Source organism: Mizuhopecten yessoensis, unplaced genomic scaffold, assembly GCF_002113885.1.
Source record: "Mizuhopecten yessoensis strain PY_sf001 unplaced genomic scaffold, ASM211388v2 scaffold7763, whole genome shotgun sequence".
Classification (NCBI taxonomy): domain Eukaryota; kingdom Metazoa; phylum Mollusca; class Bivalvia; order Pectinida; family Pectinidae; genus Mizuhopecten; species Mizuhopecten yessoensis.
Genome location: NW_018407210.1, coordinates 346,276 through 365,130, shown reverse-complemented (window position 1 = coordinate 365,130; position 18,855 = coordinate 346,276). Strand labels below are relative to the sequence as shown.

Sequence of the window (18,855 nt, the reverse complement as noted above, 5' to 3'; positions counted from 1 at the left end):
TGCATTGTAACTCTGGCTAAACTAGTGCTGCATTGTAACTCTGGCTAAACAAGTGCTGCATTGTAACTCTGGCTAAACAGGTGCTGCATTGTAACTCTGGCTAAACTAGTGGTGCATTGTAACTCTGGCTAAACAAGTGCTGCATTGTAACTCTGGCTTAACTAGTGGTGCATTGTAACTCTGGCTAAACTCAACAGAGGCCAAACACAGGTTGTTTCTCAGTGAATGTCTTTGAGAAGTTTGGTCGACCTGCACAAAGGTACAAAAATGAAATGTATTACACTGAAATACAGTCTGGTAAGGCAGTCAATGTTATCAGAGTAGGTGAGATCAGACCTGCAGAACACCTGTTGTGATATTCACTGCAAAATGTTTGTCAGCATGCATCCACCTCACCCTTAGCTGTTCACCAACTTCTTTCCAACTCTTTTCTTTAAATGGTGTTTGTGTAATAATTAAAGATAATAATATAAGAACCAATTCTTTCCCTCCTGGTTAACCAGGCTTCTGAGTGTGGGAGAGGGTAAAGAAGGGTTCAAAACTGTCCTCTTTGCACCATAGTAACTCCATCTCACATACTTTGCAATCGTCACCCAGTTCCTGTAGAAATGCACCAAACTTTCCTAGAAATCCGTGTCTGAACTTGTCTATTCCTTCCTTGTTGATGATGTCATCAACATTGTCCAACATTACAATGCTTCCTACAAAAATTACAAGCTTTAACATTAAAACTGTCAAAATGAAAGAGAAAAGTTTGAAAGTATAGAGTTTCTGATCATACTTAGATCTTCCACAGAGTATTACAGCTCCCCAGTACCTACAGGAGCTTGTTACCCTGGATCAGCCGTCATGACCACTGCTATTAGAAAGTCAAATACCCTGGCCAAATTCAAGCAGGATACAAAGACCCACCTCTTATTTTCACGTCTGCATTTTAGGCTCTTTGCACAGACATCATATACATACCACCTTTTACTTAGTCATTTATATACACATTGAGATGATTATCTGCTTGCTTAATGTATAATGGTAATTGTTAGCCTTTTTTGCCTATCAAATATATATATAAATATAACTTTTATTCATGTCCATATGTTGTAAAGTGCTTTACAGTAACTTTATAAATTATATAGAGCGCTAGATAAATGTTGTTTATTATAATGATCAAAAGATCACCAGCATTAACCATTTTGCATCATTCATTCTTTAATATTGCTGATATGGTGAAACAATAGGTTTAGGGGTAGGGTTGGGAGGGTGGGAGGCTTAATATTATGTTTGTTCAAAGAACAATGAAAACAGTTTTTGGATAGATGAGATACATTTTGTATGTGTCTTTGGTATGAAAACAAAGGAAAATTAATCGTAAGCACAAAGGAATATTAATCGTAAGCACATAAAGAACAATTTTAGAAATAAAGTAAAAGCACCAACACACATGTGTGTCCACCTGATGTCTCAGACTGCAGTGGTTTGTTGTGTGAATGGATATATTTCACTCGGATCAAAGTTCTCGTGAACTTTATCCTTACAGGCAATACACTTTTACAATCTGAGAGTCACATAAATACACATGTGGCATACTGTCGATGTATTCCACCTCTGTCTCCATAATTATTAACTATTACAAAATACACAACTTTCTTCCTGTCACATGACCTCTACAGCTAAAAGATAAAATACCATAAATGGAGAGTGTCCATCATTTGAAGTGAGGCCTTATTGATCTACATACTTTATTCCCGAAAAGTTTTATGGAATAATAAATTTGTTAATTACAAAACAAGATGTTTTACGCACCTTACTGTAAGGTGCTAATGATAATCAAATCAACTTACTTCGTTTTATCCTGTTGTCCTCTAGCAGAAATTGTTTTATCTGTTCTAGAATTTCATCTTCAGATTCTGCAATCCATCCTGAACAGCCCAGTTTCACAAAAACTGCCCTCAGTAAATCTCTCAAGTAAAATACTTCCCTGTTATCAGTGAAAAAACTTTTAGTGATTTATTCCAATTTCAGATTTGATGTTAATATATCAACTACAGTGTTCTAAGTAAAATTAATTAAAACTATTGAGAAACATTTTAATTTAGCTTGCTCACGGATAAGTAAGGAACAACGAAATTATCATACAACTAATATGAATCCTCACTGAGACATCCCCTTGCAAATGATATCAATTATCATTGAGACATCCCCTTACAAATGATATCAATTCTAATTGAGACATCCCCTTACAAATGACATAAATCCTCCTTCAGACTTCCCCTTACAAACGATATAAATTCTCATTGAGACATCCCCTTACAAATGATATAAATTCTCATTGATCCATCCCCTTACAAATGATATAAATTCTAATTGAGGCATCTCCTTACAAATGATATAAATTCTCATTGAGACATCCCCTTACAAATGATATAAATTCTAATTGAGACATCCCCTTACAAATGACATAAATCCTCATTGAGACATCCCCTTACAAATGATATAAATTCTCATTGAGACATCCCCTTGCAAATGATATAAATTCTCATTGAGACATCCCCTTACAAATGATATAAATTCTCATTGATACATCTCCTTACAAATGATATCAATTCTAATTGAGGCATCCCCTTACAAATGATATAAATCCTCATTGAGACATCCCCTTACAAATGATATAAATTCTCATTGAGACATCCCCTTACAAATGATATAAATTCTCATTGAGACATCCCCTTACAAATGATATAAATTCTCATTGAGACATCCCTTTACAGATAATCTTAAGCCTTATTGAGACATTCCCTTACAAATGATATAAATTGTCATTAAGACATCCCTTTACAATTAATCTAAAGCCTTATTAAGACATTCCCTTACAAATGATATAAATTGTCATTGAGACATCCTTTTACAAATAATCTAAAGCCTTATTTAGACATTCCCTTACAAATGATATAATTTGTCATTGAGACGTCCCTTTAGTATTTACAAATATACATTCCAATGGTCCTTGTAATTATACAGGTTAACACCAACAAGAGTACATAACTTTGGTCCTTATATACAGGTTAACACCAACAAGCGTACATAACTTTGGTCCTTATATACAGGTTAACACCAATAAGAAAACATAACTTTGGTCCTCATATACAGGTTAACACCAATGAGAATACATTACTTTGGTCCTGATATACAGGTTAACACCAATGAAAGTACATTACTTTGGTCCTTATATACAGGTTAACACCAATGAGAATACATTACTTTGGTCCTTCTATACAGGTTAACACTAATGAAAGTACATTACTTTGGTCCTTATATACAGGTTAACACAGATAAGAATACATTACTTTGGTCCTTATATATAGGTTAACACAAATGAGAATACATTACTTTGGTCCTTCTATACAGGTTAACACCAATGAGTGTACATTCTTTGGTCCTTATATACAGGTTAACACAGATGAGAGTAGATTACTTTGGTCCTTCTATACAGGTTAACACCAATGAATGTACATTACTTTGGTCCTTATATACAGGTTAACACAGATGAGAGTACCTTAATAACTTTAATAAAAAGAAATACCTCAGGTCAACAATGATGATTTCCCACCGACGTTTCATGATTCTGCAAATTTGGTTTGCCAAAGTTGTCTTTCCTAATCCACCCATACCACAGATGCAAACACCTATCAATAAAAGTATGTCAGTTATAAACTAGCAATGTAAGGCACAGGTATACTAATATACCTACCCTCCATCCACATCAGCCATTCAGAAACCAAGATGAACATCTCGAATATTGAAACTAAGCAGTGAGCCTTTGAATATAAAGTATATCCCCATGTATAAACAATGTTAACATTGGTCCCATAAAAGTTCCAATTATTACTATTATTGTCTCAGAAAATCAAAGGTAATGGCAATATCTTGGATTACAAAAACTGAAATTTGTCCATTTGAGATACATAAAACTCAAGTTACAACCAACATAATCTCAGCCAATCAGAGGTCCTGGCAGCTATCTTGAATTACAAAATTAAAAGGTTTATCCATTTGTGTCACTTTTAGAAAGTTTCATTGTAATTGGTCACATTATGTTTTGTTTGTCTAGACAGGGCTTGAAATGACAAAGAGTAAAAAGCGCAATGAATTTTTTAAAAAGAAAAGTCAAAAATCGATATAGAATTGTCGCGTGAGCAACTACAGTAGCAACATGATGTGCTGATCATATGTATAAATTTTACTTAAAATTTGGTTATTAGTTGAGAAGTAGTTCAGACACATGGACAAGTTGATACCCATATTACTCCCATCCCTAAACTTCTTTGCAGGACTGGGGGTATAAAAACATGCAGAGAAAATAGATTAACAAATTCTGTTGAGAGAATTTAGGGACTGTCACAAAAAAACATTTCTGCAGTTACAAATGATATATCATAAAAGGTGGCATTGAATCAACCATTAAATCTAGTACTAAGTCCTATTTTAACATACCTGTGTCAGTACTATCAACCTCAAAACCATTAAAGTCCTATTTTAACATACCTGTGTAAGTTCTATCAACCTCAAAACCATTAAAGTCCTATTTTAACATACCTGTGTAATTTCTATCAACCTCAAAACCATTAAAGTCCTATTTTAATATACCTGTGTTAGTTCTATCAACCTCAAAACCATTAAAGTCCTATTTTAACATACCTGTGTAAGTTCTTTCAACCTCAAAAACCATTAAAGTCCTATTTTAACATACCTGTGTAAGTTCTATCAACCTCAAAACCATTAAAGTCCTATTTTAACATACCTTTGTAAGTTCTATCATCCTCAAAAATCTTCTTGATGTCGTTAATGTATTTCTCTCTTCCAACAAAATTTCTGTTACCCTCTTCATCCTCTATCTCAGCCCTTCTATATGCCTCCAGTTTTTCCTTGAACCGCCTGAGAACCCCAGCCACTGACAATGTCCCGAAGTCTGTGTGCATACCCAGCTGGTCCATCAATGCGATCAAGAAATCTAACATGTCCTCTGGTATCATGTTGTTCTCCAGCATTTCAAAGTATTCATTCCCATTTTGGGGTTGGTTTCCTCCAAGGATGTAGTTCTGGGAATATTGAAGTGTGCTATTGAAGACATCTGGGCTGGAGTCAAACTCTCCAATAAGAGCATGTCTTATAACGTCCCAGCTTTGAACATCAGTTGTCCGCCCGATGGCACCACCACCTTCCATCATGGCCATCCTGTCTACTGATCGCTATATATTTTCATCACCTAAACATATATAGACAACACCTAAAATAGGATAGTTTAACAGCTCCCCATATCATTACACCACCCGATATAAACACAGATCCCTATATCATTACACCACACTATATAAACATAGATTCCTATATCACTACACAACCCTTTATTAACACAGATCCCTATATCATTACACCACCCTATATAAACACAGATACCTATATCATTACACCACCCTATATACACACAGATACCTATATCGCTACACCACCCTATATAAACACAGCTCCCCATATCATAACCCCACCCTATATAAACACAGATCCCTATATCACTACATAATTCTATATAAACACAGATACCCATATCGCTACACCACCCTATAGAAACACAGATACCTATATCATTACACCCCCCTATATACACACAGATACCAATATCGCTACACCACCCTATAGAAACACAGATACCTATATCATAGCACCACCCTATATAAACACGGCTCCCCATATCATAACACTACCCTATATTAACACTGATACGTATATCATAACACCACCCTATAAAAACACAGCTCCCCATATCATAAAACCACCCTATATTAACACTGAGACCTATATCATAACACCACCTTATATTAACACTGATCCCTATATCCCTACACCACCCTATATAAACCCAGATACCTATATCATTACACCCCCCTATATAAACACATATACTTATATCATAACACCACCCTATATTAACACAGATACCTATATCATAGCACCACCCTATATAAACACGGCTCCCCATATCATAACACTACCCTATATAAACACAGATTCCTATATCATCACACCACCCTATATAAACACGGCTCCCCATATCATAACACTACCCTATATAAACACAGATACCTCTATCATAACACCACCCTATATTAACACTGATCCCTATATCATAACACCACCCTATATAAACACATATACCTATATCATAACACCACCCTATATAAACACAGATACCTATATCACTACACCACCCTATATAAACACAGATCCCTTTACCATTACACCACTATTATATAAACACAGATACATTATACTAACAAATGTATATACTTTAACCACCCCATATAAACATAGATGTCTCTATCTCTATATAAATTATTTTTGATATCATATGTCCATCTGATATTAATACAGATTTTTGTATCAAAATATAATATAAGCCTCATGTATACAAATTAATCAGTTTATATTAGAGTTCATTTTTAAATTCTCTGCTTTTCAAATCAGTTGTAGAGTACAAAATATAATCACACCAGATTCACACTGAGTATTGCAACAGGAATAGAAAATGCAAAGAATAAATCTATTCACTACTCCCTAATTTATACACTATGAGCAACCAAGGTTTGGAATCTATGGACAGGAGCATGATACTTTGTTTAAAAAGTTGTACCATGACTGGATTATCGAACGACCATTATAAGCCATCAGACTAGGATTCAAAACTGAAACCAAAATGTTGAACAATTGTACTGAACTATATGTATACCTGGCCCTACATATCATTAAGGATTATAAGCTGAAAACAGAAAGCAGTCAAAAGTTTGTTAAACAGTCAATATTCATATCATGTACATGTAGTTAGATAATTTAATACACGTATCTATAATAACAATGATTGGAACAAATCTGCTGATATTTAGCTTGACTTGGGTGATTGCCGGCGACTTGGCCTTTTTTGGTTAGTTATAAAATTAATTGCTCAAAGGTTGGTTTATATAGTAAAACAAGTTAGGAAAATATTAATGCATATAGTAAAATCAACAACACCCAATATCATTTCACTTCTATATACTTTTTAAGAGAAATAAGACTGATGTGTTTTGAGGAATTATTTTGCTTTGAAAGCTCTTGCTTCATTGGTAACAGTTTGAATTTACACTTCAACAGGTTGGGCACAACGGCGCATATGGGTAATAATCCTGCATTTGGGTAACATCTTTGTATGTTATGGTTGAATGCACTTCGAATCTACTTTCACTATCCTATATAAAAAAAATCAAAATTTTGTACTTCACTATCTTTATTTAAAATCGCTATTAATATGGTTATTATAAACAATTTTTGGTTGAACGTTTTTTCGTGTTTTGACATTTTCGTGATTTTAGATGTCCCGACTTTTCTAAGGCTTCAAAGGTCGTGAAATACTTTCAAAACCGAAAACTGTTCAACCAAAAGTTGTTTGTAATAACCAATAGATATGGCGATTTTCAATAACGTAAGTGAAGTACAAAATTTTGATTTTTTATATAGGAAAGTGAAAGTAAATTCGAAGTGCATTCAACCATAACATACAAAGATGTTACCCAAATGCAGGATTATTGCCCATATGCGCCTTTGTGCCCAACCTGTTCTGTCCCTTTGCGTAGTTGTAGATCTGCAGATTCTTGACTTGCTTAATCTTGTTTTATACTTGGTAGAACTGTCAGTTTTATCAATGCTACCAGAAGTATATAACATGTATTATACGTCTCTGATGCTACCAATCGGTATCATTTATGTACTGTAGTTTATTCAGCTGTGCACACGTGCATGTTACAACATGAAATGACTCTAATATCTACTTCTATGTTTATACTAATGTAATTGTGCAATTAGCAGAAAACATTTTAAAATAAACATCAATGACTTTGTTCTACTATACCGTATATAAAGTACTGGTACTTACAAGGTCTGCAGACATGGTGCTGGAGCGCTGGTGACATGCAGCGTCCGGATCGAAGATCAGTAATGTGGAGCCAATAAGGCCCTAGTCTGCCTATTGCGTCGTTTGGAATTGTCTATTAAAAAGTAAATTATAGGACAGAGTATAATCACGTGGCATCATCCATGCGCAAAATTGTTCGCTACAGTATGCATATGTCTATATATATATGTGGCCTTTTTAAATAATTGAGGTGCATTCGATACAGAATTCGAATGGGCCAATGATCAAGTATCTCAATCGTGGGTGACGCCCGTGACTCTGCATGTATATTGATCGTTACTGCGTTAAACAAAGTAATATTTTACTTCAGTGGGCCTAGCTAAAACTAGTCGTAAGGCATGTTTGGAGTAAAAACGCCAGAAGGTACGTATATATATATGAATAATAAATAAAGACGAACCCAGTAACATGTTGCTATAGACAACATATTTGATATTACGTCATGCTCTTAGAATCAGAGACGTAGAAACCTACCTTTAACATTAAAAGATATACACAAACACTGTATTATTTTAAACACTAATTGCATAAAAAACACATAAAACCAGGTCAGGTATATAAGTTACATACAGATCATATTAACCAGGAACATGTTATATATAAAAATAATAAACATATGGGTAATAGTCCATGGGGAATACAGTGAAACAAAAACACATATAGTTCTTTTAAACAACTGGAGCAAAAAAGGGTGTCATTCTTTCAACATAATCCAATAAAAAATACAATAAAGTACAATTGTGCACAAAAATATGTTAATTCAGTTGTCTAAATGTTTGTGAAAATGACAAATTGTATTACCTCCATTGCTGATAGGGTTCTGTAGAGCAGCTATAAATAGCACACAGAACAAATTATGCTCACCTGTCACATTTGCAATGGATGGTCCACTTGACTTCACACTGAAGTCAATGGAGAGCAAAGTCAGTGATATATTGATTATATATTGTATTGATTAATATATATATGCTTATTGCATTGACTGTATAAAAATGTATATCTATGTACTGTAAAGCGCTTTAGAGTGGCTTATGTTAGCTAGATAGGGCGCTATATCAAATGTTGTATATTTATTTATTTTATTTAATTATATGCTTCGAAATTTTTACAAAATGTTAGACATCAGAACTGATAAATGTTTGAGAGCAAATGTACTTCATTGTACATGTTATATATTGAATTTAGTTGAAAGAATGACACCCTTTTTTGCTCCATGTGTTTAAAAGAACTTAATGTGTTTTTATTTCACTTTATTTCCCATTTAAGTAATAAAATTGTTACTGCAAATGGGTGAACTGTTACCCAAATGCAGGATTATTACCCATATGTGTCGCTGTGTCCAACCTGTTAAATTATAGAGTACACAAATGTATATAACCGATGTTAAAATTAACCAACCTTGAGCAACTGGGACCAAGTAGCTCTATTAGTTAGACTGTCCGTCTAGTTTTTGGAATACACAGAATATTGTCTCTTGTCACAGGCAAGCATTTTTTATGGAACATCAGCAACTGGACACATTATAAAGGCCCTATGGTAGAATGTCCAGCGACTGCATGATGTTCTACAAACATTGAAGATGTGTGCATCTGCGGTCCAGTTTAAAAGCCGAAAAACTCACACACCTGTTCAACGTATAGACGTCCTAATACATGGAGGTCAATGGATCAGTGTACAAAATGTTTGTTTTGGCAAACTTTCTACTTTCACTTTCTTTCACAAACAATTAGTGTTCACAGTACTATATAATCTCCTTTGTAAAGCATGTCTTGTAAGCGTCATAGGCACTTCTTAAGACTACTCCTTTAGCTTGTGAGTCATTGTTTACCTTATAGAAATATAATATTTTGCTTAGATCAGCGTTTAAATTCAAATTCTTGGAGGTAGGCCTAGCTTATAGCCTTGAACTCGGCAGGGTGCGTTCGATCCAGTTAACACTGACAACTTGCTACAGTTCATGTCATCAAATCTATAAAAAGAGTCAAATTCTAAAAATGATTTGTTAAGATAATTTTTGAATATTTTTCTGCAAGAGGTGATCCATTCAGTATGATGAAACCTACATGCATATAGAGAATCTCACTTTCGTTTTAGAAAGACGATCGAATCGAATGTGTTTACGGCTGGTTCGTTACGGTCGTTGTTGTAACAATGGATTCGTGTGCATCAGGCATATTATGATCATATGCATTTGGTAACTCTGACTAAAGATAAAATTTCGTATCAATGAATAATATACCCATGTATAATAATTAAAGTTTTGATCCCTTTTGAAGCCATAACGACGTAAAGATGAAATATGATTCAAGTCGAAAGTGAAAGTAGAAATCTCCTTCATGTAACAGTAACATAGGGATCTATAGGGATCGATGTTTATATAGGGTGGTGTAATGATATAGGGAGCTGTGCTTATAGAGGCGTATAATGAGATAGGAATATAGGGATCTATGTTTATATAGGGTGGTGTAATGATATAGAGATCTGTGTTTATATAGGGTGGTGTAGTGATATAGAGATCTGTGTTTATATAGGGTGGTGTAGTGATATAGGGATCTGTGTTTATATAGGGTGGTGTAGTGATATAGGGATCAATGTTAATATAGGGTGGTGTAATGATGGAGGGATCTGTGTTTAAATAGGGTGGTGTAGTGATATAGGGATCTTTGTTTATATAGGGTGGTGTAGTGATATAGTGATCTTTGTTTATATAGGGTGGTGTAGTGATATAGTGATCTGTGTTTATATAGGGTGGTGTAGTGATATAGGGATCTGTGTTTATATAGGGTGGTGTAGTGATATAGGGATCTGTGTTTATATAGGGTGGTGTAGTGATATAGGGATCAATGTTAATATAGGGTGGTGTAATGATATAGGAATCTGTGTTAATATGTATCTGTGTTTATATAGGGTGGTGTAGTGATATAGGGATCTGTGTTCATATAGGGTGGTGTAATGATATAGAGATCTGTGTTTATATAGGGTGGTGTAGTGATATAGTGATCTGTGTTTATATAGGGTGGTGTAGTGATATAGGGATCTGTGTTTATATAGGGTGGTGTAGTGATATAGGGATCTGTGTTTATATAGGGTGGTGTAGTGATATAGGGATCTGTGTTTATATAGGGTGGTGTAGTGATATAGGGATCTGTGTTTATATAGGGTGGTGTAGTGATATAGGGATCTGTGTTTATATAGGGTGGTGTAGTGATATAGGGATCTGTGTTTATATAGGGTGGTGTAGTGATATAGGGATCTGTGTTTATATAGGGTGGTGTAGTGATATAGGGATCTGTGTTTATATAGGGTGGTGTAGTGATATAGGGATCTGTGTTTATATAGGGTGGTGTAGTGATATAGGGATCTGTGTTTATATAGGGTGGTGTAGTGATATAGGGATCTGTGTTTATATAGGGTGGTGTAGTGATATAGGGATCTGTGTTTATATAGGGTGGTGTAGTGATATAGGGATCTGTGTTTATATAGGGTGGTGTAGTGATATAGGGATCTGTGTTTATATAGGGTGGTGTAGTGATATAGGGATCTGTGTTTATATAGGGTGGTGTAGTGATATAGGGATCTGTGTTTATATAGGGTGGTGTAGTGATATAGGGATCTGTGTTTATATAGGGTGGTGTAGTGATATAGGGATCTGTGTTTATATAGGGTGGTGTAGTGATATAGGGATCTGTGTTTATATAGGGTGGTGTAGTGATATAGGGATCTGTGTTTATATAGGGTGGTGTAGTGATATAGGGATCTGTGTTTATATAGGGTGGTGTAGTGATATAGGGATCTGTGTTTATATAGGGTGGTGTAGTGATATAGGGATCTGTGTTTATATAGGGTGGTGTAGTGATATAGGGATCTGTGTTTATATAGGGTGGTGTAGTGATATAGGGATCTGTGTTTATATAGGGTGGTGTAGTGATATAGGGATCTGTGTTTATATAGGGTGGTGTAGTGATATAGGGATCTGTGTTTATATAGGGTGGTGTAGTGATATAGGGATCTGTGTTTATATAGGGTGGTGTAGTGATATAGGGATCTGTGTTTATATAGGGTGGTGTAGTGATATAGGGATCTGTGTTTATATAGGGTGGTGTAGTGATATAGGGATCTGTGTTTATATAGGGTGGTGTAGTGATATAGGGATCTGTGTTTATATAGGGTGGTGTAGTGATATAGGGATCTGTGTTTATATAGGGTGGTGTAGTGATATAGGGATCTGTGTTTATATAGGGTGGTGTAGTGATATAGGGATCTGTGTTTATATAGGGTGGTGTAGTGATATAGGGATCTGTGTTTATATAGGGTGGTGTAGTGATATAGGGATCTGTGTTTATATAGGGTGGTGTAGTGATATAGGGATCTGTGTTTATATAGGGTGGTGTAGTGATATAGGGATCTGTGTTTATATAGGGTGGTGTAGTGATATAGGGATCTGTGTTTATATAGGGTGGTGTAGTGATATAGGGATCTGTGTTTATATAGGGTGGTGTAGTGATATAGGGATCTGTGTTTATATAGGGTGGTGTAGTGATATAGGGATCTGTGTTTATATAGGGTGGTGTAGTGATATAGGGATCTGTGTTTATATAGGGTGGTGTAGTGATATAGGGATCTGTGTTTATATAGGGTGGTGTAGTGATATAGGGATCTGTGTTTATATAGGGTGGTGTAGTGATATAGGGATCTGTGTTTATATAGGGTGGTGTAGTGATATAGGGATCTGTGTTTATATAGGGTGGTGTAGTGATATAGGGATCTGTGTTTATATAGGGTGGTGTAGTGATATAGGGATCTGTGTTTATATAGGGTGGTGTAGTGATATAGGGATCTGTGTTTATATAGGGTGGTGTAGTGATATAGGGATCTGTGTTTATATAGGGTGGTGTAGTGATATAGGGATCTGTGTTTATATAGGGTGGTGTAGTGATATAGGGATCTGTGTTTATATAGGGTGGTGTAATGATATAGGGATCTGTGTTTATATAGGGTGGTGTAGTGATATAGGGATCTGTGTTTATATAGGGTGGTGTAGTGATATAGGGATCTGTGTTTATATAGGGTGGTGTAGTGATATAGGGATCTGTGTTTATATAGGGTGGTGTAGTGATATAGGGATCTGTGTTTATATAGGGTGGTGTAGTGATATAGGGATCTGTGTTTATATAGGGTGGTGTAGTGATATAGGGATCTGTGTTTATATAGGGTGGTGTAGTGATATAGGGATCTGTGTTTATATAGGGTGGTGTAGTGATATAGGGATCTGTGTTTATATAGGGTGGTGTAGTGATATAGGGATCTGTGTTTATATAGGGTGGTGTAGTGATATAGGGATCTGTGTTTATATAGGGTGGTGTAGTGATATAGGGATCTGTGTTTATATAGGGTGGTGTAGTGATATAGGGATCTGTGTTTATATAGGGTGGTGTAGTGATATAGGGATCTGTGTTTATATAGGGTGGTGTAGTGATATAGGGATCTGTGTTTATATAGGGTGGTGTAGTGATATAGGGATCTGTGTTTATATAGGGTGGTGTAGTGATATAGGGATCTGTGTTTATATAGGGTGGTGTAGTGATATAGGGATCTGTGTTTATATAGGGTGGTGTAGTGATATAGGGATCTGTGTTTATATAGGGTGGTGTAGTGATATAGGGATCTGTGTTTATATAGGGTGGTGTAGTGATATAGGGATCTGTGTTTATATAGGGTGGTGTAGTGATATAGGGATCTGTGTTTATATAGGGTGGTGTAGTGATATAGGGATCTGTGTTTATATAGGGTGGTGTAGTGATATAGGGATCTGTGTTTATATAGGGTGGTGTAGTGATATAGGGATCTGTGTTTATATAGGGTGGTGTAGTGATATAGGGATCTGTGTTTATATAGGGTGGTGTAGTGATATAGGGATCTGTGTTTATATAGGGTGGTGTAGTGATATAGGGATCTGTGTTTATATAGGGTGGTGTAGTGATATAGGGATCTGTGTTTATATAGGGTGGTGTAGTGATATAGGGATCTGTGTTTATATAGGGTGGTGTAGTGATATAGGGATCTGTGTTTATATAGGGTGGTGTAGTGATATAGGGATCTGTGTTTATATAGGGTGGTGTAGTGATATAGGGATCTGTGTTTATATAGGGTGGTGTAGTGATATAGGGATCTGTGTTTATATAGGGTGGTGTAGTGATATAGGGATCTGTGTTTATATAGGGTGGTGTAGTGATATAGGGATCTGTGTTTATATAGGGTGGTGTAGTGATATAGGGATCTGTGTTTATATAGGGTGGTGTAGTGATATAGGGATCTGTGTTTATATAGGGTGGTGTAGTGATATAGGGATCTGTGTTTATATAGGGTGGTGTAGTGATATAGGGATCTGTGTTTATATAGGGTGGTGTAGTGATATAGGGATCTGTGTTTATATAGGGTGGTGTAGTGATATAGGGATCTGTGTTTATATAGGGTGGTGTAGTGATATAGGGATCTGTGTTTATATAGGGTGGTGTAGTGATATAGGGATCTGTGTTTATATAGGGTGGTGTAGTGATATAGGGATCTGTGTTTATATAGGGTGGTGTAGTGATATAGGGATCTGTGTTTATATAGGGTGGTGTAGTGATATAGGGATCTGTGTTTATATAGGGTGGTGTAGTGATATAGGGATCTGTGTTTATATAGGGTGGTGTAGTGATATAGGGATCTGTGTTTATATAGGGTGGTGTAGTGATATAGGGATCTGTGTTTATATAGGGTGGTGTAGTGATATAGGGATCTGTGTTTATATAGGGTGGTGTAATGATATAGGGATCTGTGTTTATATAGGGTGGTGTAATGATATAGGGAGCTGTGTTTATATAGGGTGGTGTAATGATATAGGGATCTGTGTTTATATAGGGTGGTGTAATGATATAGGAATCAATGTTAATATAGGCTGGCGTAACGATATAGGGATCTGTGTTTATATAGGGTGGTGTAATGTTATAGGCATCTGTGTTTATATAGGGTGGTGTAACGATATAGAGATCTGTGTTTATATAAGGGGGTGTAATGTTATAGGGATCTGTGTTTATATAGGGTGGGGTAGCGATATAGAGATCTGTGTTTATATAAGGTGGTGTAATGTTATAGGGATCTGTGTTTATATAGGGTGAAGTAATGATATAGGGGTCTATGTTTATATAGGGTGGTGTAATGTTATAGGCATATGTGTTTCTATAGGGTGGTGTAATGATATAGGGATCTGTGCTTATATAGGGTGTTGTAATAATATAGGGGTCTTTGTTTATATAGGGTGGTGTAGCGATATAATGATCTGTTTTTATATAGGGTGGTGTAGTGATATAGGGATCTGTGCTTATATAGGGTGGTGTAGCGATATAATGATCTGTGTTTATATAGGGTGGTGTAATGTTATAGGCATATGTGTTTATATAGGGTGGTGTAATGATATAGGGATCTATGTTTATATAGGGTGGTGTAATGATATAGGAATCAATGTTTATATAGGGTGGCGTAGTGATATAGGGATCTGTGTTTATATGGGGTGGTGTAGTGATATAGGGATCTGTGCTTATATAGGGTGGTGTAATGATATAGGGATCTGTGTTTATATAGAGTTGTGTAGTGATATAGAGATCTGTGTTCATATAGGGTGGTGTAGTGATATAGGGATCTGTGTTTATATAGGGTGGTGTAGTGATATAGTGATCTGTGTTTATATAGGGTGGTGTAATGATGGAGGGATCTTTGTTTATATAGGGTGGTGTAGTGATATAGGGATCTATGTTTATATAGGGTGGTGTAATGATATAGGGATCTATGTTTATATAGGGTGGTGTAATGATATAGGGATCGGTGTTTATATAGGGTGGTGTAGTGATATAGGGATCTGCGTTTATATAGGGTGGTGTAGTGATATAGGGATCTATGTTTATATAGGGTGGTGTAATGATATAGGGATCTATGTTTATATAGGGTGGTGTAGTGATATATGGATCTGTGTTTATATAGGGTGGTGTTTTGATATAGTGATCTGTGTTTATATAGGGTGGTGTAATGATATAGGGATCTATGTTTATATAGGGTGGTGTAATGATATAGGGATCTTTGTTTATATAGGGTGGTGTAGTGATATAGTGATCTGTGTTTCTATAGGGTGGTGAAGTGATATAGGGATCAATGTTAATATTGGGTGGTGTAATGATATAGAGATCAATGTTAATATAGGGTGGTGTAATGATATAGGGATCAATGTTAATATAGGGTGGTATAATGATATAGGGATCTGTGTTTATATGGGGTGGTGTAGTGATATAGGGATCTGTGTTTATATAGGGTGGGGTAGTGATATAGGGATCTGTGTTTATATAGGGTGGTGTAATAATATAGGTATCTTTGTTTATATAGGGTGGTGTAGTGATATAGGGATCTGCGTTTATATAGGGTGGTGTAGTGATATAGGGATCTGCGTTTATATAGGGTGGTGTAGTGATATAGGGATCTGCGTTTATATAGGGTGGTGTAGTGATATAGTGATCTGTGTTTATATAGGGTGGTGAAGTGATATAGGGATCAATGTTAATATTGGGTGGTGTAATGATATAGAGATCAATGTTAATATAGGGTGGTGTAATGATATAGGGATCTGTGTTGATATTGGGTGTTGTAGTGATATAGGAATCTGGGTTTATATAGGGTGGTGTAATGATATAGTGATCTGTGTTTATATAGGGTGGTGTAATGATATAGGGATCTGTGTTTATATAGGGTGGTGTAGTGATATAGGAATCTATGTTTATATAGGGTGGTGTAGTGATATAGTGATCTGTGTTTATATAGGGTGGTGTAGTGATATAGGGATCTTTGTTTATATAGGGTGGTGTAGTGATATATTGATCTGTGTTGATATATGTATCTGTGTTTATATAGGGTTGTGTAGTGATATAGGAATCTGTGTTTATATAGGGTGGTGTAATTATATAGAGATCTGTGTTTATATAGGGTGGTGTAGTGATATAGTGATCTGTGCTTATATAGGGTGGTGTAGTGATATAGGGGTCTATGTTTATATAGGTTGGTGTAATGATGGAGGGATCTGTGTTTATATAGGGTGGTGTAGTGATATAGTGATCTGTGTTTATATAGGGTGATGTAATGATGGAGGGATCTTTTTTTATATAGGGTGGTGTAGTGATATAGGGATCTTTGTTTATATAGGGTGGTGTAAATCTGTGTTTATATAGGGTGGTGTAATGATATAGGAATCAATGTTAATATAGGTTGGCGTAACGATATAGGTAGTGATATAGTGATCTTTGTTTATTTAGGGGGGGGTAATGATATAGGGATCTGTGTTCATATAGGGTTATGTAATGATAAAGCGATCTGTGTTTATAAAGGGTGATGTAATGATATAGGGATCTGTGTTGATATAGGGTGATGTAATGATATAGGGGTCTGTGTTTATATAGGGTGATGTAATGATATAGGGATCTGTGTTGATATTGGGTGTTGTAGTGATATAGTGATCTGTGTTTATAAAGGGTGGTGTAGTGATATAGGGATCTATGTTTATATAGGGTGGTGTAATGATATAGGGATCGGTGTTTATATAGGGTGGTGTAGTGATATAGGGATCTATGTTTATATAGGGTGGTGTAATGATATAGGAATCTGTTTATATAGGGTGGTGTAATGATATAGGGATCTGTGTTTATATAGGGTGGTGTAGTGATATAGGGATCTGTGTTTATATAAGGTGGTGTAGTGATATAGGGATCTGTGTTTATATAGGGTGGTGTAGTGATAAAGGGATCTGTGTTTATATAAGGTGGTGTAATGTTATAGGGATCTGTGTTTATATAGGGTGGTGTAGTGATATAGGAATCAATGTTAATATAGGTTGGCGTAACGATATAGGGATCTGTGTTGATATAGGGTGGTGTAGTGACATAGGGATCTGTGTTTATATAGGGTGTTGTAATGATATAGGGATCTGTGTTTATATAGAATTATGTAGTGATATAGGGATCTGTGGTTATATAGAGTTATGGAATGATATAGGAATCTGTGTTTATATAGGGTGGTGTAATGATATAGGGATCTGTGTTTATATAGGGTGGTGTAGTGATATAGGGATCTGTGTTTATATAAGGTGGTGTAGTGATATAGGGATCTGTGTTTATATAAGGTGGTGTAGTGATATAGGGATCTGTGTTTATATAGGGGGTTGTAATGATATAGGGATCTGTGTTTATATAGAATTGTGTAGTGGTATAGGGATCTGTGTTTATATAGGGTTGTGGAATGATATAGGAATATGTGTTTATATAATGTGGTGTAGCGATATAGAGATCTGTGTTAATATAGGGTGGTGTTATGATATGGGGAGCTGTGTTTATATAGGGTGGTGTAGTGATATAGAGATCTGTGTTGATATAAGGTGGTGTAGCGATATAGAGATCTGTGTTAATATAAGGTGGTGAAATGTTATAGGGATATGTGTTTATATAGGGTGGTGTTATGATATGGGGAGCTGTGTTTATATAGGGTGGTGTAATGATATAGGGATCAGTGTTAATATAGGGTGGTGTAGCGATATAGAGATCTGTGTTGATATAAGGTGGTGAAATGTTATAGGGATCTGTGTTTATATAGGGTGGTGTAGAAATGTTATAGGGATATGTGTTTATATAGGGTGGTGTTATGATATGGGGAGCTGTGTTTATATAGGGTGGTGTAGTGATATAGAGATCTGTGTTGATATAAGGTGGTGTAGCGATATAGAGATCTGTGTTAATATAAGGTGGTGAAATGTTATAGGGATATGAATCTGTGTTTATATAGGGTGG

At 35.6% G+C, this 18,855-nt stretch overlaps 1 protein-coding gene across 3 annotated transcripts in view; it reads right to left on the bottom strand.

Moving 5' to 3' along the window:
- The window catches only part of LOC110454292, a 28,789-nt gene extending 18,899 nt beyond the window's left edge, over window positions 1–9,890 (bottom strand). The window contains exons 1-6 of one of the 3 annotated variants that reach the window (XM_021503729.1): window positions 9,395–9,890; window positions 7,958–8,069; window positions 4,796–5,260; window positions 3,578–3,680; window positions 1,839–1,975; window positions 580–701 (exon numbers count right to left, since the gene is read on the bottom strand). In XM_021503729.1, the coding sequence (XP_021359404.1) occupies window positions 580–701; window positions 1,839–1,975; window positions 3,578–3,680; window positions 4,796–5,228 (795 nt within the window). In that variant the 5' untranslated portion in view covers window positions 5,229–5,260; window positions 7,958–8,069; window positions 9,395–9,890. Of the gene's footprint in view, window positions 1–579; window positions 702–1,838; window positions 1,976–3,577; window positions 3,681–4,795; window positions 5,261–7,957; window positions 8,070–8,797; window positions 8,817–9,394 lie in introns of those variants that run through there. The other 2 variants (XM_021503730.1, XM_021503731.1) reach the window with 2 other exon arrangements.
- Window positions 9,891–18,855: the final 8,965 nt, after the last annotated feature.